Below are 14,951 nucleotides of genomic sequence, written 5' to 3'. Positions count from 1 at the left end.
CTTTAGCTAGAATTTTATTGTTGCAGCAAGTACTCCAGGTATTTTATGGAGTAGGCATGTAGGACAGATCTGCAGAGCAGCCTACTCCATGAGAGACAGAAAGTGTTTTGCCTCTAAGCAGCCATTCCATTGGAGAAGCAAGTTACAAGGACAATTTGAGGGCAAGATATTAGGGGAAGACAACAAGCAGCCTTTCTCTGCTCTGCAAAATTCTGCCCCATGCAGGTATTAGACAGCAACTCAGGATCTGATAGAAAACACAGTGAAGTTGCAAGAATCATTTTAATGAACCACAGGAGCTTTTGGATCACCCTGCTACACAAAGTGCACATCTCCATGTGCACAGTAAGGAGCATGCTTCCTTTGTGGTGATGGGTCAGAAGCCAGACGTAGCTCAGAAGGAGAACAAATACCTAAATATGATGGGGTATTGAGTTAACATGTTCAAACTGTTGAGCAAGAGTGACTGGTTCAGGTCTAGTATTACATTAACAGGGTTTCTGGGTTTAAACAGAGAGCTGGCAAGAAGCACAAATTGAAAAACTGTATTTCTATGTTTAGACACACTCCTTCTTCTCTTGGCCTCAGTTTCCTATCTGTGGCAGGGAGACAGCAGCACTTTTGTTTTTTACAGGGCTGTTGTGGCAAGGAGTACATTAAAAGACATCTGGGACTCATCTGCTAGAGACAGTAAAGAAACGTCAGGAGACTCCTAAAACTAAAGTCTGATTAGACAATAACCAGTGGGAAAAGATAGAGTTTATTTGGACTTCTGGTGTCTGGAGAGTTCTGTGTTAAAGAAGGGAAGACAGAAAATGAAAACTTGAAAAGCCCTTTTGTCTCTCTTATGTATCACCTGAGGAGAGGAGGTAAAAATGTCAGCGTAGTAAGAGGAACCTCTGACTAAATCTCCATTCTCTTCCACATTTTCCCCAGAATGATTCAACAGATGGTGAGTACAGGCACAACAGCTTTCCCTTTCTTTCCTTCCTCAAGCCATGGCTCAGTGGCTGTCCCACAGTCCTGCCATGTCCTACTCACCTGGTCAGCCAGTGAAGTGGACAGCATGCTCATCAGCTCCCGCTCCGCCGTGAGTCTCCACATCTGCTCCCACTTCATCTTCCGCAACTTATCGAGAAGCAGCAAGATCACCCCTGCAGGGACACGGGGCACAGACAGAGAGAGCCCATGATGGCATGTGCCAGCCAAGGCCCACCCTGCCCACGTGCTGGCATTATCTGGCACACATGATGGCAATCCTTGAAGCTTCTCTGAGGAGCAGATTATTAATGCTGGTTAAAACCTAGACCTTGAGAGGGCCTGCCATTAATGCATCAAGTGTTCACAGAAAAGGATCCTCAAATCAGAAACTATAGGTGGGAATAAAGGTACCTCAGCCTGCACTGTCGTTCCTCAGCTGCTTTTAGTCTAGCCAAAATTCCTAGTGTACAAGAAGGAAAAACAGCAGAAGCAATGAAGCTGGATTGAAACATCAGCAAAACCTTTCCTACAGTGTCTTAGAGAAATCGGCTTGAAAAATTAATTTGGAAATTTAGATAAGAGTGCTGTCATGGGGAATGAAGGCAGACTGAAGGACCACAAAGAAGGAGCACCAATAAACAGCAGCCTTGCAGGCTGACAGAAACCACCTAGTAAGAGCAATGATGGGTTCTGTGTTGTTTCACATCTTCATTAGTGGAGGGAGGAAGTAAACAGAACAGCAATGACATCTGCAAATGACATTTAACAAGAGGTCTTACAAAAACATATCACGGCAACTGTAGAGAACCATAGCAGCTACAGAGAAGAACACGAAATGAAAAAGAGCAGGCACAAGGAAAAGCTGCCTCAGGGAGTCCAAGTTGATAAAACTGAAAGTAATGAGAAAAAGAAAGGAAATGTAGTCTGAATGCTTAAGAAAAATTCTCCCAAAATTGCTGCGGTGAAATAAACTAAAAATGGCAGATAAAATACTTTTATTTCGTGAGTCTTTCCAAATCAGACTACACCAGGATTAGAAAATGTACCTGGAAAAGTGCTGCACTGGTTGGGAAAGGACATAGGTGGTTCCAGTTCCTTCCTATATTTAGTTTCTATGACATGGCAAGTTTCTTTCTAGTAAAACCTGGCACTGCTATGAATAAAAAGAGAATCTCTCCCAGCAGTGAATTTTGTGGCCTATTTTAGTGGTGTTTTCCATTTCAATCCATCTGGTTCCCAAGGATGCTGGAACCTGTACTGGAGAGATCCCCTTTCATCTTCAGACAACCTTTCTGCTTCCAGCTGTTGGATTGGAAAGGGATGTATTGTCCCAACATGCTACAGTTTATTTATGCCAGTGTGTTTGTCTTCTCTCCAGCATAAGGAAAGCCCATTTGGTGCATGCAGTGTGTGTGCATGAGCTTCTAAGAGAGCCATTATGCATTGTCTGAAATTCTACATTAGTGTGAAGCAGGTTCCTTGTGCTGCAGCAATAATTTGGGTGGGAGATCTCCTCTCTGGCAAAGGTTATTTTCCAGCTGGCAAGAAGTGTCAGCTTTGCAGTGCAATGCAACAGAGAAAGTTCTTTATCAAGAAAAATAAAGAATAATGGTAAGATTCAGTTAACTGTAATAGAATAGTTTTTATAATTTATAGACAATAAACAAATTTTTACTTATTTCTCTAAGCCTCCAGTCTGACGAAGAAAAGGGGAAATGTTTTAATATGTGCAGAATTCTCTGATTTTTTTTGACTTCCACTCTTATGCTAGCAGCAGATTATGGCATTGCAGCTAACAAGATTATACTGTCCTGAGGGGCTATCATGGTAGCATCTGAGAGTAAAACAGGCAGATGGAGTGGAAAGACTAGAATATATGTGAGAAAGTATGTACAAAATTATAATGCAGTCATGGCTCTTGAAAATATTCACAAAGTTTTAATGTTTCACCATCAAAACTAATTTCAATGTGATTTCTATTTTAATTCACCTGCAGGCTTGAGTTTAACACCTTTGTACAGTTTCTATTTAGGCTTCTAATTTACTGCTGCCATAAAAATAACTGCTGGAGAATATTTATAGCAAGTTTAAATATTTACTCATTAGTATTAAGGAGAATAAGATATTTCTACTAAGAGGAGAATTTAACACTATTCATTTTGTCCAAAAGCAAAGCAAAAGGACGTGTTTTGGGAACCTTTAAAATAGTTCATGCAGTGGAAAAAGTATTCTTTTTCAGAACAGTGAACTTCAAGTTCTCTTCTATATTGTTGTGTTGCCAAAAGCAAACATAACAAATGAACGAACTTCAATCTGCACAATTAGTTTGCAGGCAAAGTGTCTGATACAAGGAAAGGAAAATATTTGCCTCAGGATCCGCTTCCCTCAGAGTCAAATTGACTGAAATCTCAGCCTAAATTCAAGATGACATATAGCTGAACATAAGGGGAAAAGGGACTCACTCTCATCTGCTGTGCTGGGGGAAGAAGAGACTAGAGGAAAAACAAGAAATCAAAGGAATATTTTATTAACATCTGGCCCCAGGCAGTGGGACTTCTGATCTTTCGAGAAGTGCAGCATCTTCCTGCCCTAACCTACCTGAGAAAAATAGAAGAAAAGCTTGGCAGCAAACAAACAAAAGGAGAAAAGTGGCAACCCAAACATCTCATGAGTATTAAACAAATTATGATCAGCCACAGAACACCCTATTTCCTTTGTCCTGAGGAAATAGTTCAGGCATATCCAGAGATGTAAATATCTCAAAGATCTTGGAGAAAAAAAATGCTTTATTACTAAATTTGTGGAAAACATCTTAGTCTGGTTATAACTTGAATGGCATTTCTCTCCTGCTGTTTGATGAGATTTTGCTTGAACTACCAAAATTTGACAGATTCTGAATTGCTCAAACAGGCAAACAAACAAGAAAGCAAACAAACAAAGCAGTTTCTCAAAAATGTCATTTAAGGACACATGAAAAACCCAGCTCCAAAAGCAAAACAAAAAACCTCCCCCAAAACACAGAGAAAGTAATTTGGTGAATGAATTGAATAAAACAGGGCAATAAACCTGAAGTAACATATTTGGATTAAAATGTTTCATTTGAAAAATACTGTAAAATTTTTTGGTACATTTTTAAACCAAATTTACTTCAAAATAATTTTCATCTCAAAACGGATGCAAATTAAAAACCTTAGTGAAAATGATTACAAGGTCCGAAACGGAAAATACATTTTCTCTTTTGGGTCTAACCAAAGTTTGGGATTCACCTTTTCCCATTTTTTAATTCAATCTAAAACAACTTTTTTGCTCTTCCAATGTTTTCACTAAGCAAGTGTTTCCAGAGATGCTTTAAGGCATGTCAGCAAATTTATTCTTCTTTTTTGTTTGCTTGCTTTTGTTTTTGTTAATCTACTCCAGAACAAAATATTTTATTTAATTTTTCTGAACAGTAAATTGAAAGTCTGCAGAAAGATCAGCCATTTCCCTTGGAATGCTGCCAAGCATCCCCACCTCTTGCTTCAGCAACAGAGACAATGGCTCTTCCTGAAATTCAGAGAGGAACATATACTAGAGCTGGAAGTACTAAACAACATTTTAAGACAGAACAGAATCACTCAGAGAAGATATAGTGAAACTGGACAAGCTTTCAAACTCAATCAATTTATTAAAATGGGCCTTTTAAGATGCCTGAAAAAACCACTCAGTGCTTCTCAGAGGGAAGAAAATGTAGCTCCTAAGAAATAATTTTCTGTATGTTCTTGCCTGTTCATTTTGGGTGGAACAGGATGCTTTTGTGAGCCCTTGAGACAATGCAATCTTCCATGAGTAGCACCTCAGAGCCTATCCTTACCAGGTTAAAAAAAATTCTTCTTGAAAACAGGCCTGCAACAGTGAACCATCTAGACAAATAACAAGTAGATATCATCATAATATCTGAAACAGACAGGTAAGACACGCTTCAAAATACATCATAAAGCAATAGTGAGTTTAAAAAGAAAAAAGACTGGGATTTTGCTGTAGCTAAGCAGCACAATCAAGACCACACACCAAACTACTGATGCGGAGAAGCTGTAAGATACAATGTTAAACATACCTGAAATTATGAAGATTTTGTGATAAATATCTGACCCAGATATTTAGGGCATTAATCTACCACGTTTTGTGAAACAGATTTTGCACCAAAAATTTGAATTTAGTTTTAGGTGCTATGGAAGAGACTTGTAGCTCTGCTGTCCCAGAAGAAGCTCCATGATAGTGCTGACTGCTGAGTGTTCTAGCAAATACTTATACAACTTCTTTTAATTCTGATTTACTGGACCTGAAGTCAATGGAAACTGTGTGTAACGTTAGGAATGTGACTATGTCTTTGTTATCAGGGCTCCAATGACCAGTTTTGTTAAGGACTGCATTTAGAATCCACTGAGCCAAAGCTCCACACCACTGACTGTGGCCTCTGTTTACCACCCACAGTATCGAGAACAAACAGAAAAACACAAGTATATGGCTGTTTGGGATTGAAACATTAAATTAAAGCTATAATTCCAAAACAATCCACAGCACACATTTTAAAATTTACCTCTTTGTGTGTATGAAATTCACTGCGTTTATTTCACTTGGTTTATAGACTATCTGTTTCTCATAATTTGACCAGCCATATCATTAATGTAATAAAGCCATATTTGTCTATAGCTTTTAACATGAGATGACTGAAGGACTGTCATTCTAGCACATTTCTGGAGCATCCTGATACGTTATTTAACTATGAACTTACATGTACTAGCCTTCTTTTCTCAAAAAAGCTTTTCACAATCTAAAAACCAAAAAATAATAAAAACTTTCAGAGATGCACAATGTGTTCATTGAGAATAAATGGTGATTCCACATTTGAACTTTTCTCTAAGAAAACTGAACAGGGCTGAGAAGCTGTTTTGAAACAAAGTGTGCCTCCCTCCAGGCATGGTGACAGAATGCAATACTCCTTGTTTTTTCTGCACATGTATTAAAAGTGATGTTGTCATAGAGTGCATTTTGAAATGCTGTATAGTCACTCCTCCTCAAGCATTATACACATTCTGTTTACACTTCCTGATGACCATTTAATGAAATAGAAGACCTTTACTTTCTTTATTCTGCTCTTCCCAAGTATTCTACTTTTCCTTAGGCAGAATTAAGATGAATGTTTTACTCAAGCACAGTTCTAACTTCTTATTACACAGCTGCTCACTGTAGGAATTTGGAAGGAGATAAACATGCTTTCTATCTTCTTTTTAATGACTTCCACTTCCATTGGGCAATTTCTCCAACTTTCTTAAAGCCCCAAAGCTGCTACAGAATTTCCTTGATTCCAGAGTCTAGAAGGTCTGAAGGAGAGGAATCATGAGCCCTAAGACTTTCAGCGGGTCTATGGAGGAAAACCTCTGCTGCTTAGAGACCATCCTGCTAAGTAATGCTCCCTCCTCTTATCTCCCAGAGTCTTGTGAAGAGAACTAACAATTCCTCAGGCCTTTCAGAGGTCAGCAAAGAAAAACCATCTCTAGACCTGAAGAAATCTGCCTTCTTTCACACAGACTCCCAAGCAGTATAAAGTCCCAAGCAGTATAAATTCACACACTTAACAGACCAAATCGCTGAAAAAATTTACTTAATATGGAAAACAACATGGGTGGCAAATAACAAAAATATTAGAAAAATAAAAAATGGAAACTCGGGGTTATTCCCAGCTGCTGTACTTGTTCTGAGCATCAAGGAAGACATTAAGGCTAGTAACCTTTCTCAAAACCCTGTATTTCCTGAACCCTGTGCAAAGGTTGTTGGAGACAAAAACCATCTGTGAAGAAGCTCCTCACATGGCTTTTAGAAAGCTCCTGTTCCCTCACAGCCTTTGCACTCTGTGACCCTTTTGAATATACAGCACAGAGAAATTACATTTTAAAAGCAAAAAGGAAATATTCCAGGGAGTTCTCATTTGTTAAACTACGGAAATTCCTTCTACGAAGGGAGGAAAACCCTCTAAGAGGCACATAATTAAAATCTCTTAAAATTCTAAAAACAGGGAAAGTTTTTGCTGAGAAGTTTTAAACCTCAGATAACACATTCTAACTTCAGACCTGCAAAGGGAGAGAGGAGGGAGGTTTCAGCCTTTTTACGCTGTAGCACAATGGCAGTGGCCACATGAAGCAGAGGAAATCTGTTTTAAAGACATGTCACACCACTGCCATGCACAAGGATCACCTAACAGTACTCCATGTGCATCTCTGTACATGTCTGAAAGACACCATTGAAGGTGCCAAAAGTGGCCACTAGCTAAAAGATGGCCAGGTACACATCTTACTATAAAGCATTTTGAAAAGTGAGATTTAAAAAGAAAAGGGGTATTGGGTGGGGGAGGAGTGTAAATGTGGAAAATTTCAAACAAGTTTTAAATAACTTTTCCTCCCTTCAATACTAAAATTGCAGTAAGTTCTTATATGCAAGATTAGCTGTGGTTTCATTTGCCTGGGTGCTTAGGGGCTTCAGTAGGAAAACAAAGTCCTGATTAAATACTTATTTAGGTGATAAGAGTCAGAAAGGATAATTTTTTGCTCTCGCATAACAGAGGTCATAGGATTTTTCAGAATCAGTTTGGGGTCTACTAGAGCGCAACTTCTAGAAAAAAAATTCAGTCTTTATTTAAAAATTTACAACAATGGAAAATCTACCACAAACTTTGATAAATTATTCCAGTGCATAATTACCCTGATGAAGGGTGCTTCCCTTATTCTAATTTGAATGTCTCTTTGAACTTTCAGTCATTTGATCTTGCTGAACCTTTGCAAAACTGGCAAGCCCTCTATTAAGAAATGTTATTTTCTCCCCCAAACATGAATAATCTAGGATCAAATTATCCTTTAACTTGCTCCCAGATAAGCTCCTGGAGCCATTTTTCCAAACTTCATGGGAAATTTTCCAGTATTATCCCTGAATTTTGCAAATTTGTTAGTGGTCATCTTTGACCTGTGGAGCTTAGCCCTGGACAAGTAGCTAAATCTACATTTTAACATATATGCAGTCCAAGAAGTGGTCTCCAGCAGGCAGAGCACCAAGCCCCTGGCTGTGTGTGTACAAACGTGGGTGTGCATGCACTGTTCAGGGTCTGGCTCTTTCCTGAGCACACCCTGCTGGCCACATTCACCCTGCACAGCACTTGTCTCTGAGGCCCAGTTCATGTTCCTTCAGTTTTTAGACATAACAATTATTCTGTTTGCATTCCTCAGTGTGGAGAACATTAGGAGAGAGCCATGTCATAATTTTCTAGACTGGAGTGTTTTTAGCAAGGAACAGAAGGTCTATGTTGTGTGCACTGGAGAATGTCATCAGGGCATGGGGAATATTAATCTTCTGATGCCAATTAAAGGATTAGAAAGAGGTGCCAAATGGAGAGTAGTCCTATCCATGCTACCTTCCAGAAATATTTCCTGAAGTGAACTATGAAGAAATTACACTAAATATTATTAATCTTTTTCTTTTTTTAAATGAAAGACAGTTTGCTTCCTGAGAAAGACAGGGTACCAACTAATTTCTGTGTACTATGGATGATCAGGGAGCCAAGTGTGAAGAATGAACTGGGCAGCTAAGTTTCCTGGCAGTGTAGACATCAGCTACGACAGGAGTAAAAAGCCTCCATCCCAGCGAAAACAAATGCATCTCCTATACTCATACTTGAAATGACTCTGGTTGTAAATCCAGTGATCGCACAAAGTATTTTGTCAATTCTATCAAACCTGGAGTTCATCTGATTATCCATCCTGGACTGATTGTCATACATCTCTTAATTCTTTCTGAACATAGAATTCTTCATGTCAGTGTCTCAAAACACAGAATTGTGAGTGTCACAACTGTATATAAAGCTAGAGGAACTGGACTTTGGGTGAGCTGTCCAGAAGAGGAATCACAGAATAATACAGACTGTACAGGGTTACTGTGCAGGAGGTCCAGTCATTGGATCTCTGTGTGCAGGCATGTTTGGATCACACAAAACTTGTTTTTATGGATAAAAACTGAGGAGCCTTGCTGAAATTTGCTGACTATTTGCCCTGTTGAAAGCAAGTACATCTTTCAGAAGTAATTTCTCTTGGACTCTCCACCAAAGAATGACCCACCTTTAAAAGAAAGAAAAAAATCTGTTTCTTAATCCTTGGCTCTTGCAAATCAGCTTAAGTCTCTTTAATGCAAATGTCAGGCATTTATATCAGATCTGGACCTTATCCATGACACTTATCTATGTTTTACTCTTCCACAAAAAGCAGCAAAAGAAAAAGCTAACAGGGACCACTGCTTTAAATTATGTGGGGTTTTTTGGTTTTGATCCTCTCAAAGGCATCATATTTAACAGGGGTCACAAGGTTTCCACTTGGGACTATGTGAAGAGGGAAAATGCACTCTGCACAGGTGCTAATTATTTTGGTTGGCTTCTAATCTTAACAGTGTCTGCCTTGTATTTTCCATCATGGTGGAGAATAGCTTTCAAAAGCAGTTTCTAATATTAAGTGTAGTCCACAAAGCTAATTGTAACAATGGGCACAGTGAGCAAGAACCCGTCGTGGATTTTTCTGGGTCTGGTGTTCACTCAACACCTTAGCAACAAAAGAGGAGATGTGTTTCAGGGATGAGCCACTGAAAGGTATTTCTATTTGGATGACAAAGAGGTCTGGAGTTTTGTATTCAGAAGAAAGCAGAAAACTTCCCCCTGACTTTCCCCTCCTTAATGGGGAGTTTATTGACTGAGTGAGATTCAGGAGGAATAGAACATTCTGAGGAATGGATTAGGGGAATGAAAGCAGCAGCACACAATGAACAAGCCTGGAAATTAACTACAGCATTTAAAAAGAAAAACCCAGGAAATATAATCCTTCCTGAACAACTACTTATTTTCTAGTAACAGAGAGAAGGATTAGAGTCACAACAGAAATTCAGGGATTTGCTCATATAGCCAGACTAGAGTACAGTTTGAGTAAGTGGACTACAAGGAGCCTGCAAAGTTGGACTGCCAAGCTGGGAGGGTTGTGTTTAACACTCAGGTGGTGGTCAGTCACAGGAGGTATTCCACAGGGTTGGCACTGGGCCCGATACTGTTTAGCATTCCGATTAATGAGCTGGAAATGGGATAGAATGTGTCCTAGGCAATGCAACACATAATACCAATTTGGGGCTGTGGCCTAATTCCCTGGAGATGGGCTGCTACTCAGGGTCCTTGACTGGACAAGTGGGTAAGAGAAAGCTGCTAAGAGTCAACAGAAAGTCCTGAATGTGACTATTCCTGAATGGAGTACACGCTGGAGGACAGGTGGACAGAAAGGAGCTTTCCAGGAGAAGTTCTAAGGGATTTGGTGGACAGCAACTTGAACATTAGCCAGCAGTGTGACCTTGGGGCAATATCTCATGTGTTGGGCTATATTAGCCCTCATGTCCTGGGAAATGATTACCACTCTTGGCTCAGCCATTGTAAGACCACATCTGAAGCCATGCTTTGGATTCCTCAGTCAAGTAAATACCCTGACATACTGAAGTAATCCACCAGAGAGTAATCCAAATGGTCACAGGCCTGGCATGCATGAGGACAAGCTGGGAGACCTGGCCTTCTTCAGCCTGGGAAAGGGAAGCCTGAGGGATCTCCTGTTGCTTTCTAACACTACTTAATGGAGCCACACTTTTCTAACAGATGCACAGAGACAGAATGAGAGGTAGTAGTCACATACTGCAGCAAAGGAAAATCTAATTACAAATCATAAATTTTTACTTTTATTTTTCACTAAATAGAAAAATAGTGGCTGAATACAGGGAACACGCTGCTCTGAGAGGTATCCATGAAGACTTGAAACTCAGCTGGTAAAGGCCCGGGGTAACCTGAGCTGAATTTCAATGGGAAGAGGACCAAAAGACCTCAGGAGATCTTCTCTGACCTAAATTGCCTATAATTCAATTCCCGAGTTCTACCTGGGACAACTTCTCTTTTCACTGTGTGTGACTTTTTTGAGATCAACTGTGTAGAGATAATCTGCATAGAGGGGGTATTGCAGCACTCCTGCCCTCCCCTGAGCTCCCTTTGACACAGACTGGTGCAGCAGGGAAGGCTGAGGAGCTACAGCTGGAAAAACTGAAGTCAAGATGTAGCTGAACATGAAGACAAGACAATGAGGAAAGGTAAGAAACGAGCTGCTTCTTCTGAGATTTTTGTCCACTTAGTTTTGCAGATTCTTCTCTTCCCAAGTTGGTATTTTTTAAAGGGCAAAGGTTTGTCCTGAACCTAGTTTGCCCTAACACAAAAATGATTAAAGCATAATGATTTCTGTAGCAAACAGCACCTAAGAGAGTGATGAGACTATGACGAATCCAACTGGTTTTGTTGGCGCTCTCTTAGTGGGAATAACTTTGACACGGGGGTAGAAGGCATCTTAGTCACTGCTACTTTTGTGACAGGCACCAAGCTACCTATTAAGAGTCCAAAGATGGAGCCCAACTGTGATGCCTCTTTTCTTTGTTTGGGACTGGCTAAAACTGCTCTGTCTCTACAAAAAGGAACTGCCTTTACACAATCACTTTTATGAGCACAATGAAAAAGTGGAAAGTGAACTTGCACTTCAGAAGAAAACATACTGGTTTTACTATTACTATGCATTTGTCTGGGGCTCTCCTGTCATATAATAGAAGGTTTTGTTCTCAGTTTAGGCACCTGGATGACTTTACTAAGCTTTTATGTGCAAGTCTTTCATCTAAATTTAACCTGCTAATGATTGTCCCTCTACAATAAAGAGGGCACTTCAGACTACTGGACAACATAATTACTGATCAAGGTATGTATGTTCACATAAAGAACTGCCTTGATCAAGCTAAAAATAAAACACTTCAAAATGATTTTTTAAATCATTACATCGGAACACTACATCTAAATGCCTTATTTATGTACATTACATGGAGAACTTTACATTATGGACTCAGGTCAGACCAATAAAACTCCTAAAACTAGGACAATTTAATCAACTAAAAAGAAATAAATTTTATTTACTCCAATACAGCTGGAATCTGGTATGGACTGTCTAAATGCCATCTTTTTTATCAAAGGTTTCCTAAGATATAAATGTTTTCTGTGTTTCGAAGCAAGTCTGGTTGAGTTTTTTAAAAACCCAGTTTAGAGGATGTATCTGAGACAATGCCATGAACAGTAGACTAATGAGCCACACTAATGCCTTTACTACATGGTTAGGCCTCTCAAACTCGAAGTACCATTTTCAAAATCAAATACATATTGATCCCCATTTCAGAAATGTCAAACATGCTGTAAACAAGTTCTCAGTACATCACATGCTTTAGAAAGTGCACGAGAAAGACCAGAAAGGAAGCTATTCTTTGAGGGTAGTCAGCTTTAAGATGCTTATTTTTAAGTGCAAGCTACAGATTATAGACAATAAAGATAGGGATGTGGTCATCAAAAGCAGAATGATTGCTTTAGCTTCCCACCTTTGACACAAACAGACTGATATTTCCTGTTGAGACTAAAAGCAACCATAGGCTGGCACTTCCTAAACTGCTACCTGGACAATGTGCACAGTATTTGTACTTCAAAGGCACCTTTATATGTATAAAGCTCATGTGTATCACCATGCTTTGCACTGAGAACAGTATTTACTGAGTAAACTCACAGTGTCTTAAAGTAAGAATAATCTAATCCAAAAAACTGGCACAGTGTGAACCTAAGTAGATGAAGAAAGTGCTGCTTTTTCGTCATCAGTGCTGGACAGCAGTTTTTTAATCATTAAAATGCATTTTTCATCTGTTTGCAAAGGCTCTGGTGCTTTGAACCAATCCTAATGATAGCAGTTCCATTACCAAACATGACTAATGTTTGAACTAATGGGAGACAGGAATATTGCAATGGCTTTTAGAGGAGGCATGGTTAAGCTTGGTCAGGCCATGATGGTGGGTTTAGAGGTTCTATAAACCATGAGTTTTCTAGCTTCTTCATTCACTGAGACAATTTGACAAAATCCTTCTCTCTCAGGCAGCCAACACACACGAGAACAGTTACCACAATGTCATGAGCAGAAGCCTGTGGAGCTGGGCTGAAAGCTGTTACCAGGTTTCTGGAGCAGGACCACAGGCAGTGCCATGACTACCAACAGCCCACTCTGCACTGCTTCACCAGTCACTTGTTTTCTGCACTGAAGATGCACAGCATCACTATGAGGGAGCACAAGATGTGATCCAGCCTTACTTCATATAAACAGTCTGTTCTATGCTTGTCTTTTATCATTCAAATTTGTTAAGTATTATGCAAAAATGATGTAACACATGCTTTCAATTTCCAATTCCACTTCCATAAGTCCTTTTTTTCAGGGAAACAATAAAGGAGAGAGATTCATTCTAGCACTCTTCCAGTCATTACAAACACGAGTAATAAGGCACAGTACACACGTAATCGTAGTAATCGTTAGGTGCTAGCCATTCCCTTCTGTTCCCAATCCACAATTTGGTAATGTCACATTTCCCAGTGTGGGAGTATGAATTCTCAGCTCAAGCTGTTGAGACACCTCCTTACAGTTTCTGGTGGCTGCACTGAGGCAGTGCATTTCAGATGAGCCTCAAATCCTCAGTATGGGCTTCTGTAGTCTAGTAGTCTGAAATCCCCTGAGCCAAAGTTTTTAAAAATGACCCCCAGCACCCAAATTACAGATTTATCCTAAAGCTACATTTGGCAGGCATGGGGTTCATTCTCAGCTGATGGAAGTTGGCTCTGCTGCACTAAAGCCAGAGAAGCCAGGGGTGATTCACACCTCTGAAGAAGTGGCCAGAAGCCTTAGCATTCAGTAGAGATTGCTTTTAAATGCTATTCTCCACCATGATGTAAAGTATAAGGCAGACAAAGTACTAAAAGCTTTTATGTTTAGAATTTCTTTTATAAGATACTTTTCTGAGGACTAAGATGACCATTACTCCCAAAATGAGTATCAAGCTATACAGTGAAACTCTGGAGCTGTCAGTTTAACATCTGTAAAAAGCAAAAACCATAGTGTAGCAGTACTTTCAAAAGCACAGTTGAGTCAGTGAAAGATAATATAGTTACATAACAAGAAATTGTGCTTGAATTAATTTATGAGGAATCTGGAAGAGTTAACTCAGTGCAGACAATCAACATGGAGTGGATGATATATAAAAAGGGCATTTGATTAAGCAGCTTACAGAGTGTTTGCCAGTAAAGTTCAGAAAAAAACTTGGAAACCTCTGTGGTATAGAAGGAATTGTGTTTAAACTGCTTGAGGAAGAGAATGTTATCACAAATAAAGAATGGCTCTAAATAAGAACATCTTAAACCTAATTAAATAATCTGACTCTGGGTTTGGTCTGATTTTCTAACAGTTATATTATCATGGCCTGAAGTATGTCGTGGATTATCTGCCTGTGCAAATGAGGAAGAATGAAAAACAACCAAATCCAATCTTTCCTTGAAAATCTGTACTGGCTGTCAGGAGATCTGGACTGGGCACACAGGAAGAGCAGAGTACAAATGCTTACTGGGTTTAAAGAACCAGCGAAGAAGGAACAAACACATCTTTGCCTTTAATACATCTGCCTTCTGGGACTCTCCCAACCTATATGCTTTCCAGAGAGGCTCAGGCATAGAAAGATAAGAGTGAAAGAGAAATTATTATCTTCAGAAACCGTGAGGAGCAGTGGAACACTTTTGACTTTGAGAGGTGCTTCAAAATCAAATCTGCCAGGGTTAGGTCTGGCTGAAGAGGCTCACATAAAAATCTCTTTTCTTAGGATTGTATCCTAGGTCTGTAGTAAACACTCTCCCAAGAGTAAGAGCAAAGCCTGTCTGAGAGCCTCCCCCTGATCCAGCTCTGTTTAGCTCATTAAAGTTTCAGGGGTTTGGGGGCCCTTTCGCAGTTCCTAAATACAGCTCTAGGCACCTGAATTTCTCTGCCTTCCCCCTC

At 39.6% G+C, this 14,951-nt stretch overlaps 1 protein-coding gene across 1 annotated transcript in view; it reads right to left on the bottom strand.

Annotated features, from left to right (window-relative positions):
* The window catches only part of LARGE1 (LARGE xylosyl- and glucuronyltransferase 1), a 267,698-nt gene that overhangs the window by 43,863 nt on the left and 208,884 nt on the right, over positions 1-14,951 (bottom strand). The window contains exon 9 of the mRNA XM_014889284.2: positions 1,042-1,154. Coding sequence (XP_014744770.1) covers positions 1,042-1,154 — 113 coding nt within the window. The remainder of the gene's footprint in view (positions 1-1,041; positions 1,155-14,951) is intronic.

The sequence above is a fragment of the Sturnus vulgaris genome, chromosome 5 (genome assembly GCF_052056855.1).
Source record: "Sturnus vulgaris isolate bStuVul1 chromosome 5, bStuVul1.hap1, whole genome shotgun sequence".
Lineage (NCBI taxonomy): Eukaryota > Metazoa > Chordata > Aves > Passeriformes > Sturnidae > Sturnus > Sturnus vulgaris.
The sequence above is the reverse complement of the archived record's forward strand: the minus strand, read 5'-3'. Positions and strand labels throughout refer to the sequence as shown.